The sequence below is a fragment of the Vidua macroura genome, chromosome 12 (assembly GCF_024509145.1).
Source record: "Vidua macroura isolate BioBank_ID:100142 chromosome 12, ASM2450914v1, whole genome shotgun sequence".
NCBI lineage: Eukaryota > Metazoa > Chordata > Aves > Passeriformes > Viduidae > Vidua > Vidua macroura.
In genome coordinates, this window is record NC_071582.1 from 5,912,608 (window position 1) to 5,931,750 (window position 19,143).

The 19,143-nt window shown below is 37.0% G+C and overlaps 1 protein-coding gene across 1 annotated transcript in view; it reads left to right on the forward strand.

The window, feature by feature from the left end:
• Positions 1-19,143, forward strand: part of VPS13C (vacuolar protein sorting 13 homolog C) — a 74,965-nt gene that overhangs the window by 53,320 nt on the left and 2,502 nt on the right. Inside the window, exons 64-84 of the mRNA XM_053988589.1 lie at positions 58-186; positions 753-886; positions 1,136-1,262; positions 2,178-2,413; positions 2,734-2,884; positions 3,934-4,074; positions 5,101-5,182; positions 5,273-5,342; positions 5,752-5,863; positions 6,170-6,283; positions 6,728-6,864; positions 7,131-7,212; positions 7,425-7,538; positions 7,790-7,865; positions 8,425-8,588; positions 9,414-9,459; positions 10,488-10,611; positions 11,251-11,365; positions 17,077-17,168; positions 18,148-18,271; positions 18,532-18,618. Of these exons, the coding sequence (XP_053844564.1) occupies positions 58-186; positions 753-886; positions 1,136-1,262; positions 2,178-2,413; positions 2,734-2,884; positions 3,934-4,074; positions 5,101-5,182; positions 5,273-5,342; positions 5,752-5,863; positions 6,170-6,283; positions 6,728-6,864; positions 7,131-7,212; positions 7,425-7,538; positions 7,790-7,865; positions 8,425-8,588; positions 9,414-9,459; positions 10,488-10,611; positions 11,251-11,365; positions 17,077-17,168; positions 18,148-18,271; positions 18,532-18,618 (2,457 nt within the window). The remainder of the gene's footprint in view (positions 1-57; positions 187-752; positions 887-1,135; positions 1,263-2,177; positions 2,414-2,733; positions 2,885-3,933; positions 4,075-5,100; positions 5,183-5,272; positions 5,343-5,751; positions 5,864-6,169; positions 6,284-6,727; positions 6,865-7,130; positions 7,213-7,424; positions 7,539-7,789; positions 7,866-8,424; positions 8,589-9,413; positions 9,460-10,487; positions 10,612-11,250; positions 11,366-17,076; positions 17,169-18,147; positions 18,272-18,531; positions 18,619-19,143) is intronic.

Consider the following 19,143-nt stretch of genomic DNA (forward strand, 5'->3'; position numbering starts at 1 on the left):
GGGTTACCATATTGAACATATATGAATTGTTAAAGTCGTGTATTTCTTGTCTTACAGTGTCTTCCATTTTGGCCTGAAAACTCATCTGGTGAACTTTGTGTAAGAGTAGTTGGCTGTGAAAGCTCATCCAAACCATTCCTGATTAAAGCTCAGGATAATGGTACTCTGCTGAAACTTGAAGAATTGGTGAGACTGACTTTGTGTAGTCTGTTGTTAATTCTCTATTTTAGCCCTGTGGTAGCTTGACTCAATGAAATCATCAAGATCAAAACCTTGTGCCTTAAGTTATGGGTACACTACACTTTCTTCAGTTCTGTTGCATTAAAAAAGTTACGAATCAAGTTTGTGGTGTTGTTAATGTTTTCATAGCTGTGTAGTCAAGTTGATTTACTTGTGACAAGCTTACAGGAAACTGAACAGCTCTATTGCTATTAAGTTACAATGGTACACTGCACTTTTGACATCTGGGCTTTTTGCAGAGGGTATGTCTTGGGTGCCTTCAGTTTGTTTAAATAGGTATTTTAGGGTTTCTTGATAAGCTGTTACATGTTAGAGACACACAGTTCATGGTTAAATTAATTTGATTCAAATGAAGAATATTATCATTTCAGAACTAACCTTAGCCTAGCATTAGGGAATGTGTTTATAAAGGTACCATGTTCAGTAAAGTCTTTGGCTATAATGCTTATCATAGTTCTAACTTGAATTAATGCATAGAACAAATGTTGGGCTTTGTCTAACTTCCTCTCCAGAATGGAGGCTTGCTGGTAGATGTGAATGTCTCAGAGCATTCTACTGTGATAAGCTTCACGGATTACCACGAGGGAGCTGCCCCAGCTCTGATTGTGAACCACACTCCCTGGGACTCCCTCACATACAAACAGAGGTATGTGAAAGAAACAATTCACCATTGCTTGTTTAACCGAGGATATCCTGGTTAAGGTAAGATGTCACATGGGTATTACCAAGAGCTGATGTACCTGCAGCTGGACTTGTCTGGGATGAATAGCTTAGGCCCTTCATGCCTCACTGCTGGAGGGGTGGAGTAGTTACCACTGGGGTTTGCTTGCACCACTTCCATCACTACTTTTAACCAGTGAATGCTGTTATTTTCTCCTTTTCTTTTAACCTGCAGTGGATTACAAGAGGAAATGGAGTTGAAACCAAGGCAAGTATGCCTCTTTGCCTGGACGGATCCAACCAAACCAAGAAAATTGACTTGGGGCTACTCTCAATGTTTTGGTGAACATGACCTACTTAAGGTAAATTTCGTAAGGGGAGAAGCAAATGCTGAACCAATTTAGGGCTCTTCCAAAATTAAAACTATCTGGGAGAAAGCTTCCTCAGTAACTTTCTCTCATCCTGTAGGAGACTTACAGCTACTGTCAAGAAGCAAGATTTTAGATGTTTTGATAGTCCAGTGTGTCTGTCTTTAATTAGCTGCCCACTTGCACCTTACACTAAAATGAATTCTTCAGAGGTGGTTTGGTTTTTCTGTTGAGTAGCACAGAGTTGACAAAGCTGAAAAATATTGCTAGCCAAAAGAAAGGACAGGAAAGCAAACTTAAGTTTAAGTTGTACTGGAAATGGGTTTAATTTTATACATCTAAACTCAGACAGAACCAATTACAGTGTGCTTTACTGTATAAGCACTTCCTTGGGTCAAATTTTTCACATTTAAAAATTATTTTAGTTTAAAACTAATTTCCTTACCATATAATTATGGTTACATTCATGATTCTTTGGGGCTTTTGAGAAAAGGGCTTTAATTATCTCAGTTTTGCCTTACAAATTAAAAATAAGGAGTATCTGCTTTTGAAGAGCAGAGATGTTACATCGGTTTTACTATTTCATGGTATATGATTTATTGCCTTCTTCTGCCATTACTAAGATTCCAAGATTTTGCTTTGCTCTGAAGGCTTTTGTTTCCTAATGATTTCCAATATTATTCTAAACCATAAATATTGCTGGAATATTTCGTTTACAAAAGGGGGAGAAAAATATCCCAACCTCAGCTTCTTTCCAGTGTTAGGGTATAAGGTGCAACCAAGTCAGGACAATGCAGTAAACTGAAGAAACAGGAAAAATACAGAGTTCTGGTTTGTGTTGCTTATAAACATAGAGCAACATCAGGGATTTACTCATGTAATATGCTTTTTTTTTTCCTCCTGACACAGGATGACTGTGGCCAGTTCCCTTACAATGCAAATATTCAAATTCACTGGGTGTCTTTCCTGGATGGACGGCAGCGAGTGCTCCTTTTCACAGATGATGTGGCCCTGGTTTCTAAAGCACGACAAGCAGAGGAGCTGGAGCAACCTGATCAAGAAATAAACTTATCGATCCATAGTCTTGGACTTTCTCTAGTTAACAATGAAAATAAAAAAGAAATCTCTTACATAGGACTTACTAGGTACTGCCCATGGAATTGTAAATATTCCTTTGAATAATCGAAATTTGGCAGTGTATTATAATTTTAGCAATAGAGTTGAAGGGGATATGTTTCAAGTTAAATTAAGTGAAGCATTTTTAATTAAAATTAAGTTTTGCGTTTAGTCCTATTGTAGAATTAGAACCAATAGGATTTAGCTGCCTCTTTTTTTTATCTTACATTAAAAAAAGACATAAGAGGGTTTTTTGAGCCTGATAAATTAGAAAAATATATTTTACACGGTTTGCATGCATAAGAAAAGTATAAGTACTCTAAAATTGTTAACTTTATTTGTCTTGCAGTTCTGATGTTGTTTGGGAACGGAAACCAAGGCAAAAGTGGAAACCATTTAATCAAAAGCAAATAAACCTATTGGAACAAGCATATCAAAAGTATCTCTCCAAGAGTGCTTTCCAAGGTCCTGGTTGGCATAAACTGGACAGCAATACTGAGGTATGTATTGAGTTTTAGTGTTTAAATACTTGCAGAACAAGTACAACAGTTAAAACAGATTTCTGTTTGCTAAGTTGGGATAGATGCTGTGTGAAGAGAAACAGAAACAGGAGGCAAGATTTTTATTTAAATAGTTACACATTTTATATAGCAGAATGTTTTTGTCTTGTGATACTGAGGCAGTACTGAGGTATTATCCAGGGTTATATTATGAAGTAAGAATTTCAAAGGATTTTTCTTTTGTGTGGTAGAAAAGATTGCTTGGTGTCTGCATGTTAGTTGTGAACCTATATTTGCAGTATATACCCTAAATTCTTTGCAGAAAATTTGGTTTTAGCTTCTTAATAAGGTGCAATTCCCATTACTTGATATGGTAAAGGAGTCTGCAGTGTTCAAGGACTCTGAAAATAAATCCACTTACCTGAGCTTGTTCAGACATGAATTATACATACCTGTATTCCATAATAAAGAGTGTATTCAAATGGCTAAGTCCAATACAACCATTTTATAGTACCATAGGTCAGGCTTGTTTCCTATATCATCCTTTCATTTGAAAAACATGTATATACCCTCAGCTCTTTGAATACTTGACACTTGACCATTGCGGTAGTGCATTGTTAAAACATAGTATCAAATCTTTTATCTGTAGGTCATTGCATTTCACTCTCAATAAAGGAGAGCTTTATGCTTCTGCTTTTCATAGCTTAAAAATTTCAGGATCGGGGGAAAACGTCAGTTGGGAAAGTAGTCAGCTGCATATAAATATCTTTAATTATGCCAGTGTAATATATAGCTCATGAAGAAATAGCTACTTAGATGACACAGAGGTTCCTGCTTTGGACAAGTAAACAGTGTGATGTTCTTGTCAGACTAACTGGTGATTTTCACTACTTTCCATGCAGTTAATTATATGCAGAAATTCAGTAGCCTTGTGATCTGATAATAAGGAAAACCACAGGGTTGATTTGCTAGTGTGTTAACTAGTAATGTACCATTTTATTGCTTCCCAAATTAAACTGTATCTTAGCTCTGCTTTCTTATATTTGCAGGTGAATTTTAGCAAGTCTCCGATGGAAATGCGTCTCCCAGTCAGATGCAGCATCCGCCGTAACTTCCTGTCAGGAATTCAGGTTGAATTCAAGCAGTCACCTCACCAAAGGAGCTTACGGGCTCAGTTGTACTGGCTGCAGGTACCAGCCTTCCTCTGGTTTTGAAACTAAGCAGACACATGAAGGCTTTGATTTAATTCATTTATGTGAAGAAGTATCTCCAAATCTTATGCGTGTGGTGCTTTGTCGCTACATCAGAGTAGCGAGGGTGCTGTGATGGAAAAGTATTGCAGGATTGTCATCCCAGCATTTTGAAGTAGTATGGAAGGAATTCCACAAAACTGTGTGCTAATGTAAAGCAGGGTGCTATGATGGAGAGTTTATTTCTAAATAACTGTGTTTTGGTGTCTTAAAACAGACCTCAACCTTTTTCAAATTTTGTTTACTGTAGTTTTTACACAGAAGTGTAACATCATTCTAGAGAGTATATCTAGGGGTTTAGAGACCTTTAGTACAAAAACTGCCTGCCTAACGGGAAGTAGAGAACAGGCATTTAAATATGCTAAAATAGTATGCAGTAATGTATCTACATGTAATATTAACACTGAATTAATGTGCAGCACTTGCAGCAGATCAGCATAGTCTTGTCAGTACTAATAGTGTTGCTAAATTTACCAGTAGAGCACTTTGGCAAGAAGTGTCCAGTGCTAGAGGGAAATAATGTTGAGTCATCATCATAGCCATCTTCATCTCCATTTGCTGCCCTTCATTGAGGACCCTGGTGCTTTTTCTCACCAGCTGGTGGGGAAGTTTGCTCTTTTCTTTTATCTTTCATTATGTTTTTACTTTTGCCTGAAGGTGGTTTTCACTATACAGTTGATGTATGCCATCAGCTGCAGACCTTGTAAATGAGTCTTTGAGGGTGTGAACCTCTCTAAGCATCCCTTGTGCAACACTTGCAACCATCTCACCTTTTATAACTGAATGAGTTACATTCCACAATGATATCTGAGTAATCCCTTTGTTCTTTCCTCCTTCCCCTCTACTAAGTAGGGTGTTCCTCTTGAACACAATTTATAAACAAGTTACTCAAGCCTTCTGAAATAGGAACTGTGTTTGATTATCATGTCACTAAAATATTCCTGTAATTATGCAATCATTTTTTAGGTTGATAATCAATTACCAGGATCAATGTTTCCTGTTGTATTTCACCCTGTAGCCCCTCCCAAGTCCATTGCTTTGGATTCAGGTAAGAGAAAGCCTATAGTAATATCAGATTTATTCAGCCTTGAAAGGAGGAGCTTGGCAATTTATTTTTTAAGTGTTTTTTTCTCTTTAGAACCAAAACCCTTCATTGACATCAGCATCATCACTAGATTCAATGAATACAGCCAAGTCCTGCAATTCAAGTGAGTGTAACAGTGCATTGTAATATGATTTTAGAGATGTGATATGTTTTAGAAGGGAGCTTTGTTCTAAAGTTTGTTCTCCTATCCAAACAACTCTTGACTTGAGACTGAGTTTTTAAATATCTCCAATTAAAAAAGGAACTTACTTTTAGAAAATAAGGACTGCTTACATGAAGGGACTGTTATGCAAATTCTCTAGTAATCAGAATTATTTCCTTCTTGTACTACAGTATCAGAGTTGTGTGTTTGTTTGCTGTGCAATGCTGGCCAGAAAGCACTTCTAACTCTCTATAAACTGGGAGTCGATATTGTGGATTGTAAATCTTAATATGTGACATTGCACAGCAAGACTTCACTTTTGCAGATTAAGCATCTAATATTTAGGTATACACTTTCTTTCCTATTTCAGGTACTTCATGGTTCTTATCCAGGAAATGGCACTGAAAATTGATCAAGGATTTTTAGGAGCACTTAGTGAACTTTTCACTCCGTCTACAGACCCAGAAGCTGAAAGACAAAGGGTAATGTATGAAAGAAACAGACTTTTGATGGAATGGGACCATAATTGATTGAGGAATTTAAGTGAATATCAATATAATATAAAATGGGAAAACCACCCAGAAATGTTGTGTCTGTTATGAGTTTTTTGGGGTTTTTTTGCTATTCCTGGATTCATTAGTACACTCATATTTAAGTTAGTTAACTGTATTTAACAATGATTGTTCTTTCTACTGTTTATATATATAAACACATTTAGATACAATATGATTAATTGTATTACATATATGGATTAGATTAACTTCCTTTTTTTTTAATATTGAAACCAGTCTAAATTAATTCAGCAAGATGTGGATGCACTTAACACCGAGCTAATGGAGTCTTCCCTAACAGACTTGTCAATGCTCAGCTTCTTTGAACATTTCCATATTTCTCCAATTAAGGTATGCAATAGAGAGATTATTGGTTAATAAATCATGCAATTAATTCATTACCATAAATATGTCCCTAGTGGGGGTTTTACATTCTCTAGAATTTAATACTTTGTTGGAAAACTTCCTCTGTATGTGTACAAACAGACCATTAACCATAACTAAGTGGGGACAATCAATGGGTATAATAATGCTGAAAGGCAGATAAAATATTGGATAAAGTAATGTATCATAAATTGTATTAAAATACACTCTAATGGGATTATCTTCATGTCTCTCTTGAAGCAGTTAGATTTTTTTTGGCACAAGGGAAGAAAAATCATCAGTAGATAAAATTATAGCTTTCCTCAGCTTTCATCACTGATTTGTTCACATGTGCACCACACATCCTGTCTGCTCTGGTTTGGCTTTTCTTTGGTCTTGACTTGTCTTGTTTTACTCATTCTGCCTTGACAGTTGCATTTGAGTTTGTCTCTGGCTTCTGGTGGAGAAGCATCAGATAAAGGGGAAGAAATGATAGCCATCCATTCTCTGAATTTGCTGTTGAAAAGTATTGGAGCTACTCTAACAGATGTGGATGATGTTATTTTCAAGTAAGCCAACACAAGTGGTTGGGGTTGTTTGGGTTTTTTGGTAGAATACTTTGAGTGCTGTACACTTAATAATTGGATCCATGGTAAACTTTGCCTACTGACTAGTCTAAATTTATACAGTCTTAGGGGAAAGGGAGGAATGGAGAGAAGATGAGGTTTGGGATCCTTTTTAAGGCAATAGTCTTCAGGATTCTCTGAAGGAAAGCAGAGAAGTATTTGAATGAGGAAGGGTAGCCTTAACTAATGTATGATTACTTGTCTTTCAGACTTGCTTTCTTTGAAATTAAATACCAGTTCTACAAGAGAGATCAACTGAGGATGAGAGTTATTAGACATTATAGTGAACAAGTAAGCTTATTTAGTCAAGTCTTTGTGGAAAATTTTGAGTATATGTCTTAAAGACGATTTTATTTTTCTTCACCAAATACTTGGTTGGGCACTCTAATACCTTACTTGGGTAGTAATTAAAAGATGAACCAGGCTGAGGTTCTGATGTGTGTGACAACAGCTCATAACATTGCTTTTGTTGTTTGCCTTTTTTCTTCTTTCTCATCATTTAGTTCCTGAAACAGATGTATGTTCTTGTACTTGGATTAGATGTTCTTGGAAATCCATTTGGTTTGATCAGAGGTCTGTCTGAGGGAGTCGAAGCTTTCTTCTATGAGCCATTCCAGGTATGAGTTCCTGATTCTTTAACTGTGTCTTTATAAAAGGCTGATTGATTGTACTGCTAGGGTTATAGTTTGTTGTCACTGTACTCCACACCCTGAACAGGCAGGCAGCAGTAATTTTTTAATGTGAATTTCAAAGAAATAACTTATTCAGATGGCCCTACTTGCATTAATATAAAGGAATTGCTAGTTTTTCTTGAAACAGATGCATCCTGGTGTATTTTTCTGCTATTCCTAATAAATTTCATTTTTAGGGTGCTGTTCAAGGACCTGAAGAATTTGCTGAAGGCTTCGTAATTGGTGTTAAAAGTCTTCTTGGGCACACAGTGGGTATGTGTCATAGTGTTCTTTTTTGGTGAATTTCCACAATATTTTTCTAGTGAATATTTAAGGTTGTCATACTGTTGCCAGTGTTTGTGATACAGATGATTCACACATCATTTACCTGAGCCCATTTAAATATCTGTAGACTGAGCAACCAATGTGAGAAACATTGCATATATAACTAAATTAGTAACATGCTCTGAATAAATAAGAAGCATAATTTTAATGGTCTTAAAATGTCTGGGGAAGCATGAGAAGTGTTTTGTTACAATTACTTTAGATTTTTATTTAGCTGTGTCTTGACAGTAATTAGAGAAAACACTATTTAGTCCATTTTGCTATGTAACATGGAGTAAAGTGCTCTAAGTGTTCCCTATTGCTCTATGTATGGATATCAGACCAGATTCTGGAGTCTTCTCATGGATGACATGTGGCTCTGTGTGAATTCATCCCATCTAAACTGAATATGAAGGGAAATTGCTGTGAACTTGTTGGCTTCCTGTGTGTTGTCTACTCCTAAGCTGTGAAAGCACAGTAACTTCTGATATCTGCCCTGTTCCCTCAGGTGGGGCAGCAGGGATGGTGTCCAGGATCACTGGTACTGTTGGCAAAGGCTTGGCTGCCATTACTCTGGATGAAGAGTTTCAGCAGAAAAGGAGAGAGGAAATGGGTCGGCAGCCAAAAGACTTTGGGGAGAGCCTGGCCAAAGGAGGAAAAGGCCTGTTACGGGTATGGATTTGGAGATGAGTGTTTCATGTGCCAACTTGCTTGAAAATCACCTGCAGGAAGTTTGATATCTTTTTTTGTCAGTTAATTAACTAAGCAGAAGAGGCAAACAGGCACTGGGTTTTTAGGAGACTCTGTGTAGTGCATCAGCTGTGGTGTTTGAGGTCATGTTTCTGGTAACCTGAGAAATTGAAGTGGGGATCTGGAACAGTAAATAACACCAATTTCTCCTGTGAATTGTATTAGTTACTCATATTCAACAAATGTGTTAGGTAATTAAGGTAACTGGGCCCTTGTAGGCACACAAGTTTGTGGTCATTGGGAATGGGCTACAGCTGTGAGAAGCAGGTGAGCAGCATTGACAGCAATGAGCCATGGAGTGCCCAGGGGCACTGACTAACCACCAAAGGGAACAGAGGGCACACAGGTGCAATGCATCAACATGATGGGTGTGAAAGGTTGGGCTGAAGAACAAGAGGAGCAGATGCTTGCAGGCTTCTGATGTGGTATGGTGTTACTCTGTTTGGGTTGAAACTTTCTGAAATTGTAGGATGGTACTCTGTGTATTGTGGCCATCTCAACTTGTGCTGTGACAGACCCTAACTTGACCTTGTAGTCAATTCTGTCATTCAAGTCTGCCTCAGTTACAGTTCTCTTAAAAATATAAAATAAGAGAAAAGACAAAGCCAAAACCCCCAGCCAAACAGTGTTTCTGAAACTGAACTTTACATTATAAAGTATTAAAATAAAGATGTGAGACAACAGATTGCCCAGTTGGACTGAGAGCATTTCAGTTTCTCATTGGAAACTTAATTATCTTTGTTTTAGGGTGTTGTTGGGGGTGTGACAGGCATCATCACTAAGCCAGTAGAAGGTAAGCATAAGGGCTGCACTGCACTGCTTAAGTGGTTTCTCAATACTTGACAGTTTATTTTGTACTATTAAGAAATAGCAAACAAAGTATGGTGATGCTAAGGCATACCAAGATTTTTATATTTCTTATTCAAATATGAATTTACATGATGATTTCCTCAAATATCTTTATATCTGTTGTTGGCTTTTAAACCTTTGTATGAGTTAGGAATAGGTTGTCTCTGTGATGTATTTTGTTAGGCCTGCTGTAGTACCCAATTTATTGAATTTATTTTTATGGTCTGAAGCCAGAATAAAGACAGTAAGAATAATAAAGTAAAAATTACCAGCTGAAAAAGTTTTTTGGGACTCCAAAGGTAAGAGAAATCTTAGAAAGCAAATTTGGTTTCATGCCTGAAGTCAGTATTTGTTCCTCTTACTTCATGAAAATGATAGAGGATGAAAAATATCCAGGATAAAATGCCTCTTAGTAATCTTCAAGTGGCAGTGATTTAAATGTTGGGAGTCAGCTGTAACTATGTGGTATTTCACAGCTTTTGCATGGTACTTTGATATGTAATCCTTGTCTCTTGGGTGGGTGACCCCACCTGCTTTCTGAGCACTCCTTTGGTTCTCCCATAGTTACATATCACCAGAACCATGCAATTTTGAGTTAGAAATAGTTAACTTCTACCATACTTATTCATCTTACTGTCTTCAGAATATTTTGTTATTGCTGTCAGCCTATAAAAAACTCATCTATCGGCATATAGTCCAGATGGAAAGTGTGAGAAAGAAAATCTTGGTGATATCTCAGTTCTGGGCCCTTCAGAGGCTGGTAAGGTATTAAGGGAACAGTGATGTGTCTGAGCAGATCAGGAAGCAGCGGGTGACTTTACACAGACAGCTCTTTGTACAATAGGACTCTATGCAATCAGTGGCTGTTGGCTGTTTCCAATACAAAACAGCTCCCCTGTAGCAATAATGGTTTCATTCTGTGGTTAAGCAGGTCGTGAAAACATTTATTTTTCTGTTTCTCTTCTTTTAAAGGGGCTAAAAAAGAAGGTGCAGCTGGATTCTTTAAAGGGATTGGAAAGGGGCTTGTAGGAGTGGTAGCCCGCCCGACGGGAGGCATTGTAGATATGGCAAGCAGTACCTTCCAGGGAATTCAAAGGTACAGTGCAAGAGGAAGTTTGGAAATACTCACCCTATGTTGGATACCAGGTGGTAGAGTGCTCCAGTAGTGCCACACAACTATTTGTTAAATACACAAAGCAGAATGATATGTGAAGGTTGAGAAATGTCCAGTAGCCTGTAATGAATGTATTTTATGATGCTAAGGAAATTGCTGCTTCAGAGAACATGCTGCAGTGTGGTAGTTCAGGTACACAGTACCTAATCCATTTTTTCATTTTGCTTCTTCCCCTGAGGAGAAATGTCAGTTAAATTTACTGTGAAAAATAGACCACTGAAATTTTCAGAGTAAACCTTCCCAGTCTGAAATTTAGTTAGCAGTGCACATCAGGGGCTCCTTGTGTTTAAATGGGACCTTTGGATAGTGTGTTAATAAACCTGAGAACCTTTAGTAAGTTATCTGCATTTGGGAATAAACTTCTCCAGCTGTAGCTATTTAATTGACTAGTGCTACCTTTGATTCATCATTAGCAGTGTGTCTTTACTATTTACATCTGCAGGGTACCCAGGATGTGTAAGTGGGATGTGTGGCAAGTGAAAGGCTGACTTCTAAAGATGTATTGGTGAAACTCAGGCCTGTATTAAGCTTACCAGAATCATGTTGCACTGTCTATGGCAGGGTGGCAGAATCAACTGAAGAAGTGTCAAATCTCCGTCCCCCCCGCCTCATCCGTGAGGACGGCATCATCCGGCCCTACAACAGGGTGGAAGCTGAGGGGTATGATTTATTTGAGGTATGTTTTGCATTGTAAACACTGTTAAAATTCTCTAAGCTGCAGGGTTCCATAAAGGATTAAGTTGCAATCAATCTCTAGCAGTCATTATCTGCAGTAAAAATTTGCCCCAGCATATTTCATAAAGCAAGCCTGGATAGCAGGAAGGGCCCAGTGCCTGCAGTAAGCTGAATGCAAAATGGAAATTGCAGCATTGCTGTTCTATGGTCTTCTCCAGTTCATGTTCTGTAGTTACTTCTCATACTCTGGAAGCAGGTAGTAGGATTAAAAATTGTAAGGATTAAGATTTAAATATTTGGAACCCCCCCCCCATTTTGATAGTTACAGATTTTTGTCTTTATAACAAAGCTAAGGTTGGTTTACAGACTAAGCAATTAAGCAATAGACCTTGAATTGTTTGGTTGTGTCAGCAGTTAAAAAAACTGCATGAATTTTCATAATACTGCTGTTTGGTTTTTTCCTTATGCTGTTCATAATAGCAATCTGTCATAGCTACAGGCACTGTGTGGACATTTAGCCTGCTTTCTCATGTGGATGTGCCTAATATATGGAAGATGAACAACATGAGTTTTCAAGTTCTTGATAGTCAGAATATGGTTAATTTGTGTCTTAGATTTTGTGTTCTTAATACTTACCTTTAAATGCTTATTCTATTGCTAAAAAGTTGGAGTAAAATAAATGACTCCATTAACATTTTAAGACCAAAACTTGGATATTTGCTTCTTGCTCATACATGGCCTTTTGATCCTTATTCCCTGTTCTATTTCTAACATTTATTTTCTTTCTCCTTCTCTCCTGGCATGCAGCAAGAACTGGAATAATGGAGTAAACATTTTCCATATTTCTTGTCTGTTTCTCTCATGGTTTTTCATCTGCCTTAAGTATTTAGATAAAGGGCATGATTGCATTTACCATGTCCTCTCCCCTTCTTCTCCATCTTTTCTGTGTAGCAGTTGAATAAAACCATTTTTCATGTTGTCCAGGCTCAGAAAACAAACTTGAATAACTATCTTCAGTAAGATTAGATGGGAGAGGCAGGGAGGGTTTGTATCCTGTATAGTTATTTTTCTGAGGATGCTTAGCTCGTTATGAATGGCAACAACAGAAGGTACTTGGAAAAAAGAATCACAGTAGGTTAGATCCTGAGTTCATTTATTTATTGGCGCTCTCCTAGAGGTAAGGCTCTGGACAGAGGGGCAGAGGAACATCTTGAGCAAAATTTAAAATAGTGATAGAGAATGAAAGTTACTTTTGGGAAAATGCTTGTAATTTCAAGTTTTCATAGAAATGCTGAGAGAACCTGTACATGTAGTTTCTGTACTATGCTATAGCCCTGACAGCTACACATCTACTGACCCGCTATGCCTTCAAGTTACTACTGCTGGTTCTTTATGAATTTGCTCAGTTAAAACATACAGCTAACTTAGTTGACTCTAGCTTTTATTCACAGAATCTTCAGGGGCTTTGCTGTTCAAAACATATCAACTTTCAGCTGTTAACAGGAATTTACACACACACACACACATATATAAATAAGTATATATGTATTTCTATACTAAGCAATGCCATAAATTTCATTACTAGTACAGCATCTTAGAAATTAGCAAGCTAACCTTAACAAGCTGTTGTCAGAGCAAATTTTTTGCCTAGTATATGGGAAAAAATTTTGAACAGAAGCATCTTTGCTGGTAATGCCTTTTAGAATGTAATGGTCAATTTAAAATTATTCAAAAGAACATTTAGTGAATCTTTTTAGAGGATTAAATGAAGTTGTGATATATATATATACTAAGCAGACCAAATTTTTTCTTCTAGAGTTTTTTGTTTTGTTTGTTTTTTTTTTTTTCTATATTTTTACATCTGGCAAAAAGGAAAAGGTGGCACAATCAACACAGAAAATTTGATATTATGCAGTTCCTCCACATCTGGTATTTTTATTTTTCTTAAGATGTGTAGATTGGAACTGGATACAAACCAGGAATAGATCCTCTGTACAGTTCACTAAATACAGTTGGTTTCTTTCAACAAGTCACTTAGTGGAATACAGGAGAGGTTTAATTAACTGTTGTTGATTTTCATGCTAGAGGTCAATGTTGGGAAGGCTTTGTTTTCTACTGTAAGTTAGCAAGCAATGTAAAGCAAGACAGGACAGTGTCTTTATATGAAATTGGATATTTAATGAAAAAAATGAGTCAGAAAGTCAGTCCAATGTGCATTTACAAATTTAATCACAATAGGTACAGGTGCTGCTTATTTTTGTATCCAGTTTTGATCCTATATTAGAAGTAGTTCAACCAGAACCCACATCTTCTCATCTACTTTAACTACATTTTAATGCATATGTCCCTTTAAAATAAAGAGTGGAAACCTCATAAGGTTACCTTAAGGATCAGGTGCCTCAGTACCATCCAATGATTGGATGGAAAAATGTTTTCCTTACTTACATTTGTGTGAAATGTAGGCATTAGAGCTTGTCTTAGAGGAACAAACATGTAGGTTTTAAAAGAAAAGGTGCTTATTCCACAGGAAAGTGAGATGTTTGGGGCAAACTGAGAGCTACAGCCAGGTGGAGTAGATCAGTTGAATTGTGTGAACTAGTTTCTGTAGTTCCTTGTGCCAGAGGTGCTGGATCTGATGTTTGTGGGCTGTATAGGGATGTGCTGAGTCAATCCCAGAGCTGGGAGTGAGATGTGCTGTGGTGCAGGCTGTACCTCAGCTCATGGGCGAGGCTGGGTAGCACAGACTGGTTTTGTTACACACAAGCGCACAGCATGCCTGCAGAACTCAAAGGGCAAATAGGGAAGCTCTAGGAGAACTGTTTTCCAAGGAATCGGTTCTCAGGAGTTCTAATTGTGGTCTGAGGAGTGTTTGAGCTAAGCTTTGCTGGAGCAGGTGCTGGGAGCCTTTGGCAGGGTGGGGCTGTGCCCGGCGGGGGCTGCTGCTCGCCCAGCTCCTCAGGGCTGCCATGATGTCACTCATACATTATTCAGTGCCTGTGGCATTACTTTGTTTCATTTCCCAGTTAAAGCTTGGAGCTTTATAAAGAATGCAGAACACCTCATGAATAATTGAGGCAGGGTGGTGAGACAGTGTTGTGTGGCAGAACATAGACTATGCTGGAAGGTGCAGATTCTATTTCTGCTTGACTCATTGTTCCGCTGTGTAAATTTGCATTGGTTCTTTCATTTCCATGTAAAATAAGAATGAGTTAACTTCTTCAAAGTGCTGTAGTATGCTCATAAAAACAACAGCTTTTGATTAAGATGTCTAAATTTTAAGACTGCAGATCATGGAGTAATTTACATCAAGTGCAACCCCCTTTTTACATAATGCCACCACCATTGTGCTGGCATCTATCAGGTGTATTGAGAATAGCTCAGAAATACTGCATCTTTTAGGCACAGACCTCAGTGGGAACTCTTACTTTGGTAACATATTGCATGTAAAATCTAAAAATACTATTGGGATTGTTTCTGAATTTATGAGAAACAGGCTTTCTCTCCAAAGCTTTGAGTCTGAATAGAGGAACATGCTTATGAATAAATCTGTTTAAATATGTGGCATGTCTAATTTCTTCATATTCAACAAAAGGATTCAGAATATGGATTGCAGCCTTTGAATTACAGTCTTCACATGGTGGTGGGTTTTCTATTTCTTCAATTTTTTACTTGTTTTTGAAACAACTAAGGTTGAGGTATAAAATGTGAGTTCATATTTTCATTTAAGTCTTATAATGCCATTTTTGTTCTAATGTTTTGAAGAGGCTTTGAGATAAGCAGTCTCTGGCATCTATTTTTCCTTTCATGTATATTGTACAGTTTCAGAAATTAAGATGGCCAGAAAGGGATATTTTTTGTAGAAGATGTTGGTTGACCCTGTGGTTTTGCTTACTGAAAAACGCTGGATTAAAATGTATGTCAAAACATAACATCACTAGAGAGCAAGTCCAGGAAAACACTATGGTGTTGATTTCAGCTCTTGAATATTCATCCACTTTTGAGATTAAAGGGTTTTTTTGAGTCAGTTGTGATGTATGATGATGCTTTAAGATATTTGTTGAACTTTTGAATATATGAAAATAAAATGCAAATATAAAAAAAGTCTAACGTTCTTCCAATTGATTCTTATGTAAGCTGATCTTTCAATTTTGGTTACTTAAACTGCATAGAATTAAACTTGTGAATCACACACCGACAACTGTGGAGTCAAGTGGAGCCTCTGTTGTCATCTCATTGGTTTTTTGGGTCCATTTAAGGAAATAAAAAAGAGATGGCTATTTACAAGAAGTAACTAAAAACATACTGAATTCTTAGTCCTTCCTCTTTAGGTTATTGTTACTAGCTTGTCAGAACTTGAGGAATTTACTGTTAGAGAGGCTGAATTCCACAGTAGCAGCTGTAAAATGAACTGAAAGTCATCCTACTTTGCTCTGAAGAATATCAAACCAGTTTTGGGCTACCCATTTGCTAAAGTTTGATCTGAAGTCCAGATTCTGGACTTCAGATAAATTCTGCATCCAGGCATTCTTCCTTATGTTTCCCCATGTTTCTACACAGGAGCTGCCCATTTTCCCTTAAAACAGATTGTGTCATAAATAGGGTGCTTGTATTGACTTGGAGGGTACAAAGCTAATATGCATATATAATTGTCTTGCTAATTTTTGCTAAATAAACACTATTTAAAAGTGTCTTTTTTTAAAGACTTACTGCATATTAGTAAAACCAGTAGTTGACATAGATTTATTCTCTTACTCACTTAGAGGCTGGGTTCCCACTGGTAACATGTTATTAATTTCATACTTTTACTTTTTTTCTGCATGATGTTTTGATGTGTATTCCTTTCCCACAAATACATTCAGGTATCACTTTGTGAGTCTTGCTGTCTTTAATCCAGGGTTATTGGGAGCTTGATGTGGGGATGACTGTGAGCCTGTCGTCTGTGTTGTTGGTGGAATATTGTAATCATGGTGACATGCTCTAGGAAACATTCTTCTTTAGTCAAAGAGTATGTACTGAATGGGAAATGTGAAAAAAAATCAATGAATATTTGCCAAAAAATCCTTGGAGTATCATAGGATCCTATCCTTCAATACTTTATTTCAAAACTTTTTCTGTGTTTGTAGGTTGTCACTTGAGTTGTGACTGTCTGATCAAAACATGATGAGTAATTTAATCTGCACTTTCATATACCTTTGTATTTTGGATATTGAATAGTCATATCTGCTCAGTGCTTCAGAAGCCTCATTTTTGAGGTGCAGTGAGAATTTGTATCTCGATAGTATCTTTCTGAGGGTCTGAGTCATGTGCCTTATAAAAATTCATGACCTTTGCAGGGTTTTCACTCTTGAATGAAGCCTGCAGCATGAGCTGTAGCAGAATGAACATTATTAAACAATTACTAGCACAGAAAAGAAATCAAAGCTGAAGAAATACTCTAATACAGCAGTGTCAGTGCTCTACTTTTGAGTGGAATGGATCAGACTTCTCAGTGACTCAGCTTCAGGACTGAGAGCACTGTGAGAACCTCTCTTTAAAGAACTAGCAATGAGGTAACTTCAGAAGGCTTTTGAATTCAAGAGACCAATTTGATTTGTGTTTTTTGGTGTTTTCTATTTTGGTTTTCTTTTTTTTTTTATTTGATTTTTTTGTTTTGGTTGGGGTTTTTAGTTTGTTTTCATACAGCCCCACAATTATTTTCTGTTTCTATTTCAGAAGTTGCACATCAGAAAGTTGGAAAAAGAGGTGTATCGATACCACTGTGCAATTCCAAGAGGCAGAAGAGCAAACCTTATTGTTACCAACAGGTATTGAATTTTGAATGCTTTCTAAGGGCTTGACATGATTTTAACTTTGGGATTAGACATCTGGCTAAGTCTAAACTGATTACTATTCTCTGCCTATCGATTTTCCTTCTCTGTTTTTGTCTTGATCTTTTTAATATTTTATTTTGTTTCCTTAATGGAAAATGTAATTTAGTTGTGATGTCAGTGCTGGATGTGAATTTGGGAAGGTGGTTTACTCTGAGATCAGTGACCCTTTCATCGTAGTGGAGGGAAATACTTTTTTTTTTTTTCTCTTATTTTTTGATTTTTCACATTAGCTTGTTGTAAGTGTTTGCAGTCAAGCTAGCAGTTTGATAATACGTGTTTATAATCTTGATAATTAAAGAATATTCTAAATTAAGTCATAAGTTTACCAGCATGAAAATTATTACTTAACTCATCTGACAAGTTTTAGAATTCAAGATGTTGTCAGTCATGATTTTGAGGACTCACAACTTTCTAAATATGTTTAGATCATGAAAAGGATTATGATCTCCACATTCCACAGGTCACCAGTTTGCACCTTGCTTGAATGTATGACAGGGGCTCATCCATAATAAGACCATGGAGGCTTCACAGTGTGGTTTTTTTAATAATGACCAGCACACTTCAGAATTTAGGCTGCAGATGGACAAGATTTCAAGGCACTGACCAAGGCCATGGATGATAATTGGGCAATTTAGTTTGTAGCCTTAGCTAAATGTACGCTTCTCTCCTTATCCCAGTTCTTGGCCTGCTCATAATGTGTTAATGTCTTAGATCATCTATGGCTTTTAAAGACCAAGTGATTGTCTCAGAATGTAGTAAGGAAATATGGGTTCACTGTGGCTGAGTGGATACTTTTAATCCACAGAGCAAATTCCTTCTTAAACAAATGCTTTCATTTTGTTTAGTTTTTCTAGCAAAGTTCTAGTCCCAGGGAGAAATTGAGTATGAACTTTTTTTTTTTTTTCTTGAACAGGAGAGTGATATATGTCAAAGAAGTGGAAATCTTAGGCCATTTAACAACAGAGTGGGATTACTTATTTGAAGAATTCACACGTTATCCCTCCTATGAAGCAAATATCTTAAAAATTACTGTTTTGGTAAGAATAGCATGTAAATTTTCTTCTATTTAATACTCACTAGAGGTCCATATGTGCTTTTAACTTATTTATGGTTCTTACTGCTAACTAAGGGACTATGTGACAGGATTTACTGAAAGTTTCTTGTGAGTATGACAGTTGGGTTGGGCAGAGACCATGTTGAAATCTCACCTGAAGTTGACATTCAGACCATTTATGGATGAGATTCTGCATTCTTGTTTTGTGAATCATCTGAAGCACATTTTTGTTCCCCTCTGCAGCAGGATCAAAAGATGTTCCAAAGAAAGGACAGTACAGGTCATGAATGTGTAAAGACTGTTCCGCTTTGGGATGAAGCTACAGCAAGGGTATATTCTTTTTTAAATTTAATCTTCTTTTCTTATGATATTGTTAACAGTTGTTGAAACTCAGCGTGTAAAAGAGATGGTAATGTTCAGAGACTTGTTAGAGAATAGTCTGTTGTGCCTGAGGACCATTTACCATTGTTTCGTGTTGGAAAATGTGTTTTACCAAGAATATGATGGGACCAGATAGTCCAAAGCATTGAAGAGAGTTTATGCAATAATTAATGTTGAAGCTACATAGTCTTAGGGTTTGTATGTTAAAGCTCATTAAAGGAAAATAATTCCAATATCTAAAGTATTAGGTTGCATTAAATTCCCTGTAGTCTGTAGGATTCCACATACCTCCTCATTATTTCAAGATCACCTAAGCCAGTACAAGTGGACCTTATATGCCAAGGCTTACTTAGATTCCTCTCTCCTCCCTCCCCACACATGTTTTTTCTACCATTTATCTCTAAATGTTTGTTCCTATTGGTGCCAGGGAGGCTGGAGTCTTTTGTGAGCCTTCATTCTGTGGATGGTTGGATC